We start from the raw sequence: 9592 nt of genomic DNA, 5'->3' as shown, positions 1-9592 counted from the left end.
TAAATTTTGTAATATGCCCTTGTCGAAAAGTTTGATTTATGGGAGGAAATTTGTATACCCAATTCAAGAGTTCGAGTATTGGAGAACTTCGAATTATAGAAGTTCAAGTTATGGAAGGAATTTTGTATATTGTATTAAATAAATTCGATTCTACAATAGCTGAACGGACCCGGATTTATCCGCCCACGGATTTCTTTTTGGTGATCTAACGCGACTTTAACTGTTGGAAATCTATAAATTTTAATATAGATATTTTTTACTTCTATGATCACGGTGCGTGGCCCACAAAAACAATTATAGTGCTCTCACTTCAACAATGAAGTGTACAAATGTGGAACTGTCCGTTGTAAGAGAAGCAATCTAAAATATTGCGATGTCAATATATACATAGATATATAGTCTGACTATCCTTAGAAAATATAAATAAGTTTTATAAACACCCTTTAAAAAGCGAATTTGCACGAAGTTCTAACAATAAGGCCATGATTAATAACTGACCGTTCAAAACAAAGTTTTTTTAGTTTTTATATTTGTTTATTCGAGTGAAATTCAAATTCTAAAATAAATATACACGGAATGATTTTTAAAGAATGGGAATTTTATGGTTTCCTTTTGAGAATTCAGTACCACAGCTGAAGCTTTGTTCTTTTTTTAAAGTAATATGCCGAAATCAGTTGCTGAATGATGCAACAACTTATTACATTCACCTATCACTCTTATCAAACATATCAGACATTCGAACATCAGAGAAAAAAGTTCTAAAATAATAGAACAACCTTAAAAAGCGTTCCACATTGTCCAAAAACACCGATACCAAATAATCACTCAGCATTCAGCAAAGTTCAAAACGCACCTCTTAATGTTTCCAAAACAATCAGATCGGCGAAACCCAGACAAACCAAAATTCATATCCGAACATGAACCTTTCATCACTATAGCATTCACATCAACAATTGAGAAGAGATGCTCCACAAAAATCCATAAAAACTACCCAGCACATTCTCTATTCTTTTACAACAATAAATGCACAAAAACCGAATAGAAACTGAGCGGCCAAAGGAAGGAATCGGAAGCGAACAAACTTAAAGGACAAATTAAAAGACAAAAATTTTGTTTTTGTTTCTTTTCTTTGTTTTTTTTTTTCATTTTTACTCGCATAAATTGCATTTTTCTTTTGCATTTACTCATTTCACAATATCGCTGGACAACAATTTGTGTTTGTTGTTGGGCGATTTTTATTTTCATTTTAATTCGTAACGCTATTCATTGCATTTGCTTTACACTAATCCTTAAAGTAGACTACACACCGTTTTTATTACATTTTTTTTGTTGAAGGATTTATATTTTTATTTAATTTAATTTTTATTTTATTTTTTATTTATTTTTATTTTATTATAATTTTTTTTTACTTCCTTCTTATATTTGCTCATGCAAGCATAGGCGCCTATTATTTTATTGTTTTTTTTTTTCAAAGCAATTTGCATATATTTTTCTTCTTTGCTTTTAGCGCCGTTTGCTTTACAGTATCATTCATCAATCAATTTTATATTTACTCTGATTTTTATTATACACTTTATTAACATTGAAATTAACTTTACGCGCATATTTTGTTATTATTTTTTTACATTTTAATATATTTATTTATTTTTATTATTGATTTCAATATTATTTAATTCTTTATTTTATATATTTTTTCTTTTTAACATGTATAAAAAATAATAGTAATAGGTGTAAAAGTACGTTCTTGTTATTGTATTGTATTGTATTTATTGTAATAATTACGCATTTATTAAGGTTTACAAGATAAATTAATTAATTATTTAATTAAAATATGTAGGTATGTATGTTTGCTTTTTTAAGTATTTTATATTATTTTATTTTTACTTATTTAGCGTATAATTTGTATTTGTTGCACTTAACTAAGGCAAAGTAAAAGCTGAAAAAAGCAGCGAACGACGATGCCATGCGAAGGACTTGAATGAGTGTGGTGAGCGTGTGTTGTACCTTGGATGTCTACATATATATTCCACATATTCCACATATATGGATGTACAGTACACAATATATAAAATAAAAAAAATTATTGATGAGGCTGGCAGTGAAAAATTAAGCTGTGAAAAAATAAGCTTTTTTTATTAATTTGATAAGAGAAATCATTTTGAACCTGAATACTAAATATAAAACATTTTAATAAATATATAACTATTTTGCTATAATTCACACTTTTATTTGAATCAAAATTTTTGATAAAAAAAATTCTGAAAATAAAAAAATATTAAATTACACTTTTAACCTTTCATATCAACTAGTTTACTGATTTTATTTTCAGAATAGTGTTTTACAGGAAATCAAAAAAAAACTACGAAATCCAAATCGAAAAATTTTAACAAAAAATTTTTTTTTTTTAATATATTAAAATTTGAATATTGAAGCATGTTTTGTTATTTTTAATAAATGTTAAAATCTTTTACTTAGTTCAGCAACAAAAGATAGATAAATACTTTAAATAAATATTTGAAAATGAAAAAATATATAATTTGAAAAAATTATATAATTGTTTAAAAAGTAATTTTTGGTATTAAAAAAAATTAAATTAATTTATTTCGACAAAGCTTTCAAAGCCATCATTTTAGTATAAGAAATTGGACAACCGAGCTTGAGGAAGCTTTCTAATTTTTGCGATCCATAAGAATATTATTGAAAATAAATACAAAGCAAAATTTAATTAAATTTTTAATATTATTTTTCAGAAATATTATATAGATCAAACATTTTTATGACATTATAGAAAGATTTGATTTTTTTTCTCTGTTTTTCAGAAAAAATGTTTTAGATTCCTTTGTGTTGAAGCTAAATTAGGAGAAATAAGAAATGATAAATTGAATATAATTTAATTTAACTATAATTTTTTGTTTCAATTGTTTAACTTTTTTCCAATACCCAAAAGTTCTAAAATTATGAAATTATAAAAATGTATCAATAAATTAAATTACTTTTAAGTAGTAATTGAAATTATTTTAATTAATCTATACATAAATGCTGTGTGAGACCACGATAGTTAGAAATATGCAATGAAAATAACTTATGTTCATAAAATTGGATACTGAATAAGTTGCGGTTATAATCTGTTTCCATATTTCTATACGCATTAAAAAAAATACATTTTCTTTGTTGTATTAAAAAAAATAATTTTTCGCATTAAAAAAAATTATTATTATTTTTATTATTTAATTTTTTTGTATTAAAAAAAATTATTTTCTTTTATTTTAATTTACCTTTTTCAAATTAATTTTTTTTTATTCACATTAAAAAACACATTTTTTTATTTTTTGAATTTTTTAATGTATATATATTTTTTTTTTATTTTTTAATTCATACATATTTTTAAAAACAATTTCTTCAATTTTTAATTTTTTTTTCAATCAAAACCAAAATTTCGCACTTTATGGATTTATTTAAAAAATTGTGTACTATTTTTTCGGCAAAACTCAGAATTTTAAGAGGAAGCTTGAAAGCCACAACGTAATTTGCAGTTGAAAAAAAAAAATATTAATTTTTCGCAATAATATTGAATTTGGGTTTATAACATAGTTTGTTTTATCAGTTAACTAAGAAAGAATAAAATCAAGAATTTTAATAGAATTCTTTGGAAATCGTACTAACTGTACATAGTGAGCCTTAGAGCACAGCGCTACACATTTAAGAAGATAAAAAGAAAGCTTAAAATAGATATCTGATTCCTCGTAACTTTTTATGCTATAATGAAATTCTTTGGAACGTAGTTATCTTAGTCGTAAAAAGAAGAAATTCCAACAAATTATGTACCCCTGCGAATAAAAAGGATATTATAAAATAATCAACTAATATAAAAAAAGAATATTCTCGAATCATTTAAATCGCCTAAAGCAAACATCGTTGCCCCACAGACCATAACCTCAAACTTTTTGAGGCGAACCAAATAAAATGAGAAGAGTGGAGTTGGAGTTGGGCCAAGACACACCTAAAACTCACCCACACACAGTCAAGGGATGCCAACGCCGACACAGCGCACACACACTTCTGCTTCGTACACTTTAGATTTGCGCATTTCCTTGTTTCATGTTGCATCTTAAAAAAGCTGTTTGTTTGTTTTTGTTTTTGCTATATTTTTTTTTTGTCTCGCTTTGAAGTCGTTTATTACCGCTAAATAGATTTTGTAATTATAATTATTTAGTACATAACTTTTAATATTAACATTAATATTAATTTGTTTTATAATTTAATTTGTAATAATTAAGTTTAAGTTATTCATCATTATCATTAGCATTAGCATTAGCATTACTATTAACTATTTACATATTTGTTTCATCATTACTTCAATGCTTTTCATATTATCATATTTCTAGAATTATTATAATTATTATGTGTATTTGCTTCTTCTTCTGATTCCAGTGTTTCTAATGTTTATGAGTGTATGTGTATGGGGGTTTCTTTTTGTTTTTATGTTTGTGGTGGTATGATAGCAGTACTTTTTGGGGGGTCGAAATTTACAAATAAAAAAAAAAAACAGAAAATAATGGCAGATGACTGGACTGGAAATGTATGTGAGCGACCGCTTGAGCTGCTTTACGTATATATGTTTATATGTATGTGTTGGTGTTATGCAAATTATATTAATATTATATAAGAAGTTATATGTATAAAATGATTATTTAACCGAAACAATTTTTTTTTTGTGAACTTGTTTGCTTTATAAGATTTGTGTTGTTGTTTCTTTCTGTTTTTGCAAATGTTTAATGTGAATTTCTATTTTAACGGATTTTCAATTTTGTTTTGCTTATTCATTTAATTTTTTTTTGTTTAATTACCAATTTCAATAGATTTACCGTTACAGTCATTCGAAACAAATTTTCATTCTTTTTTTATCGTAAATGCTATTCTTTTTTTGTTTTGTTTTATTGAATTTTTATATATATAAGTATATACATTTATACATATATATATATATTTAAATTTCATATTTTTTCCTAAAGGTTCTAACCTCTTGCGGTGCTATTTGTACATATGTATATGCGGAAGTATTTGGGCGTGTATTGCAGAGTTTTTTGTATGGATTGTATGGAGTTTCGTATTTAACCCACAACCGATTGACTTAGTTGTAAGCGCCGTTGTAGTGACTGTGTGTAGTGCTTCTAAACTCTGTTTTTGAGTTAATACTTAATATGTTCAAAACTATCCCGTTTTGCTGAGTTTTACAAAAAAAAATTTTGGAGGTTATTTTTTCTAGGCTTTAATTTTTTTTAATAGAAGTATTCAAGAAATTTATTTCACATTCTATTTTGAAATTAAAAATTCTGGCAAACATTTACTTATCAGATTTTGTATAAAAATGTGAAATTCTTGGAGAATACAGAGAAAAGAAAATTTTATAAAAATTTGTTAGCAAATGAAAATTTTTTTTGATATTTTTAATATTTTTTCATGAATTTCGAAACTCTAAATGAAGGGGGGGCATGCCATTTTCACTGCAGAGCAGTCCAAATTCTTCAACAATTTTTGTTTTTTTAATAAATCAATTTATAATTATTATAATTATAAAGTAATTTTCGAAAAAAAAAATTAAATTACGAATTGTTATAAAATTAATTTTTAAATAAGGAAAAATTTAATTTTTGCCAACACTTAGTCCAATTTACAGCAATTGAAATTGCCAATAAATATTGCATTCAAAATTTCAGAAATATATTTTTTAATGAAAGTGTTTACAAAAAACAAATTTCACTCTAAAAATCTCAACGTCAAGAAAACTTGTCACACACACTGCCACTACTACTACTACAGCAATAACTACAAAAGCAAATCGGTTGTAAGCTGATTAAATAGTTTTTTTATTTATTTATTTTATTTTCTTTGATTTTATTAAAAAGTAAAAAGTCGATCTTGAAAATAAGATCTGATATACATATTTCATAATAAGCGAATGTCGTATTTCAACTTTTAACGGTAGCACTTAATATGTCTGCCGCATGCTTGACGTATCTACCTCTTTATGCTCTAACCACCTCTCATTCTCTCTCCTCCTTCTACTGCTCTCGCATACACAGATACGCTTTCGCTCTCTATATTAGCCAGTGTATGTGTATGTACTACTCCTCGAGGCTTATTTTCATATTTCTTTTCTTTTCTTTCTCTCCTTCTCTGTTTCTTTAATTTACAATTTTTATTACGGTAAAAAAATAAAAAAAATGTGGTAGTAGAAATTAATAACTAAAGCGTTACTTAATTTATAACTAACGCCTACCTATGAACGTATTATCTATATAACGATTTTTTTAGTGCAAAAAAATAAAACAAAAACAGAAAAAGTAACTAAAATAATAACGCAAATATACTAATTACAAGAAATGAAAATGTCGAATTTTCTATTGTTGTTGTTGTTTTTGTTTTCACATAACTTAAGCAGTTGTAGAGCAAATGAAATGTTTACAAAAAATGTTCGCTTTTGCAGTGCGGCGTTAGAATGAATTGTGTGCGAAAAATATGTGGATTTTCCGCAAAAAAATCCATTAATTTTGTGTGTGGCGTAGTTTAAAGTATGCATAATTTCAAATTTGTAAATTTAAAAATAGTTTAAATATGTTTTACTCCTGTATTATTACTTTTTACGGTTTTTAAACATATTTTCCATAACTTGCTGACTTTAACGTGTAACATGCCTTTAAAGGCAGCTCTTTCTCGAGCATTTGATTCATTTCAAATCGTTCATAAGCGGTATCTTGCCAATATTTCAATTGTTAAATGCAATTATAGACTGAAAAATGTTTTTGGACGCAACTACTACACCTACCGCTACTCTCACTCTCTCTCCCTCTCTCTGTCTGATGTTTTCACCACAACTCATTCGACGCTTACGCTTTTTTTGGTTTTGTTTTTGTTACATAATTTGCAATTTCAATTGATACGCTCATCAACCAGGACTCTTCCTTCCTGCACACAATTCACACACTTCATTTGTTGTAACGGTGTGTTTTTCTTCTCTTAGCTTTTGCTCATATGCTCTTTCTTTTATGCATTAATAATTTTAGCTTTCTTTTTATTTATTCGTTTTTTTTTTCTTTTCTTTCTGTTTTCGTTTACTTTTCATTTCTTCCGTTTTTATATATCATATCAGCTCAACTCATTAAGTATATATGTATGCATATAGATATATATGTATAAGATGCATATATATGTATATATAAATTAATATATAATCTACAAGTACATTATTAATTATTAACAACAACATCTAGTAAAATTACAAGAGATTGGTAAGGTATAAGTTGTTGTTGTGTTGCTGCTACTGCTGCTGCTGCTGCTGTTGTTGTTGTTGCTGCTACTACTACTGCTCCTGCTGCTGCTACGGCACATCCACCTTTTCTAAGCGCTCATGTTGATTGAAGAGTTGTGGGACAGTTGCGTTATGCACACAGTAACACCACCGCTCACGACGTTCAATAGTGTTTTTCAGTTTGCACTAACAACTGAATACACTCATTCACCAACATTTCGGCTTGAGCGCCCACTTTAAATCATATGCCAACAACTACTGACACCACCACCTTCAAAGCTTCCTCCTCCTTTGTAAAGCTGCGTGTTTGTCGTCATCTGCAGTTGAAGTTTACGCGGCAACGTTGCAGTTATAACGACGACAACTGCTGCTAATGTGGCTGCTGCTGCTGCTGCAGTTGCGACACACCAAATGCGACATGTTGCTGCTGTCACCGCTCGACCTGCGACAACGGCGACGGCTGCACCCACCTGTGCGACGCACACTATCTCATAATCATTTTTTCTTAGTGTTAGTTAGCTCCCCGTGTCTCACCTGTTTATAATTGCAGAGGCGAGCGTATTATTGTTTGCAGTCGCTGCTATCGCATGGTTTGAATTGCCGCCGCCGCTGCCACCACCGCTGTTACTACTATTACTATTACTGTTGCTGTTGCTATTACTGCCACCAACACTGCTGATGAGCGTCGCTGTTGTGTTATTGTTGCCATTACTACTGCTACCGCCAACAACAACACCCTCAATGCTCTTGAGATCATTGCAGCTGCTCGAGAGCGCACCGCCGCCCGCCGTTGTGGTTATAACGTCTGCCGCCGCCGCAGTGGAATTGGACGAGACTATATTCACTAGCGACTGCTGATGCACCGCCACCGACGAGGAAAGCGTAGTCGCATTCGTTGTCAACTGTGCCAAACTGACACTCATGCCATTGCCGCCGCCGCCGCTGCTGTTGTTTATGCCACCGCCTGCCGCTGCCACTTGCAACTGTTGCACGGTCGTGGCATTGCCGCCGACCGTAGAGCTCGTCGCTATCGGTAAGGTGCGCATGTTCGTGAATATTGTCTGATTGTTGCCGATGCGTCCACGCAGTAGTGCGTGTGTCATGCCGCCGGGTCCTATCTGCATTTGCATCTGCCCAGAGTTGTTCTTCTGCAGCGGTTTCACATTCAGCAGACTCGTGTACAGCACGCGTTTACTATTCTCACCAGTACCACCTGAACTCACCGCCGCGTTCGTGGCGTTCACATCCATATTAGAAGCGCCGATTATGTTCAGTATGCGCTCACGTTTCAGCTTTTGTTGTTGCAGGCTGGCATTCGCTGTCGCCTTATTCAACACCACAGCTTGTTGTTGCACCGTGGCCTGTTGTTGTTGCTGCTGCTGCTGTTGCGACTGACTGACTGCGGCCGCCACGGTCTTTGCATCCACCACAATACTGCCATGATGCACACTGACAGCGTTGCCAACGCCGCCGACACTACCACCGCCCGCCGCATTCGAGGTGGACACGAAGTTCACCTTCAAATTGGAGTTCTGCAGCTCTTTGTAGTGATGCAGCTTCTGTGCTATGCTGTTCTTGCTGTTGCTATTGCCGTTACTATTGCCGCTACCATTGTTGTTGCTATTGGCCTGTTGCACGGCCACAGCATTAGCCAATTCGCTAGCTGTGGCAATCGTGAAGTTGGTACCTCCGCCGCTGGCATTGTTGCTGGTCAAGTAGATTTTATTGCCACCACCGGTGCCCTGCTGTTGCGACACCGATTGTGTGGACGTAATTATCGCTGTGGTCGGCTGCAGACTGTAGTTGTGATTGGCAGCAATTGCCGCTGAATTGTGTTTTTGCTGTTGTTGGTGGTGCTGCTGCTGTTGTTGTTGCTGCGCGACATTTAACTCGGACACGAGCAACGGGTATGAGGACATCTTTATTACTTTGCCGCCTTGCATTTGCACTTTTTGCAATTGTTGTGCCACCTGAGATGTCGTGCCAACTAGTGTTGTTGTGACACCAGCGCCGGAGTTTGTTTGGCCTTCGCTCGCTCCGCCATCATCATCTTGTTGCTGCTGTTGTTGTTGTTGCTGTTGCAACTGTTGTTGATGGTGCAGTTGTTGTAAATGCTTTGAGATTTGTATTTGATGTTGTTGCGCTGCTGGGGTGATTATTTTTCGTTGTGAGAATTTGCGATTCAGCAACAATTTGTTAATATCTGCAACAGTAATAAGAAATTTATTTAATTTCCAGGTAATGCATAAGAAATACATTAAATAATAAACAAAAAATAAATTA

General features: G+C 31.7%; 1 protein-coding gene across 7 annotated transcripts in view; it reads right to left on the bottom strand.

The window, feature by feature from the left end:
• Positions 1-1616: 1616 nt before the first annotated feature.
• LOC105209843 (uncharacterized) overlaps positions 1617-9592 on the bottom strand; it is a 34606-nt gene continuing 26630 nt past the window's right edge. For all 7 annotated transcript variants that reach the window (XM_054235206.1, XM_054235205.1, XM_054235207.1 and 4 more), the window contains one exon: positions 1617-9512. In XM_054235206.1, coding sequence (XP_054091181.1) covers positions 7840-9512 — 1673 coding nt within the window. In that variant the 3' untranslated portion in view covers positions 1617-7839. The remainder of the gene's footprint in view (positions 9513-9592) is intronic.

This window comes from Zeugodacus cucurbitae, chromosome 6, assembly GCF_028554725.1.
Source record: "Zeugodacus cucurbitae isolate PBARC_wt_2022May chromosome 6, idZeuCucr1.2, whole genome shotgun sequence".
Classification (NCBI taxonomy): Eukaryota; Metazoa; Arthropoda; class Insecta; order Diptera; family Tephritidae; genus Zeugodacus; species Zeugodacus cucurbitae.
Note: the sequence above shows the minus strand (reverse complement) of the source record. Positions and strands in the feature narration are given on the sequence as shown.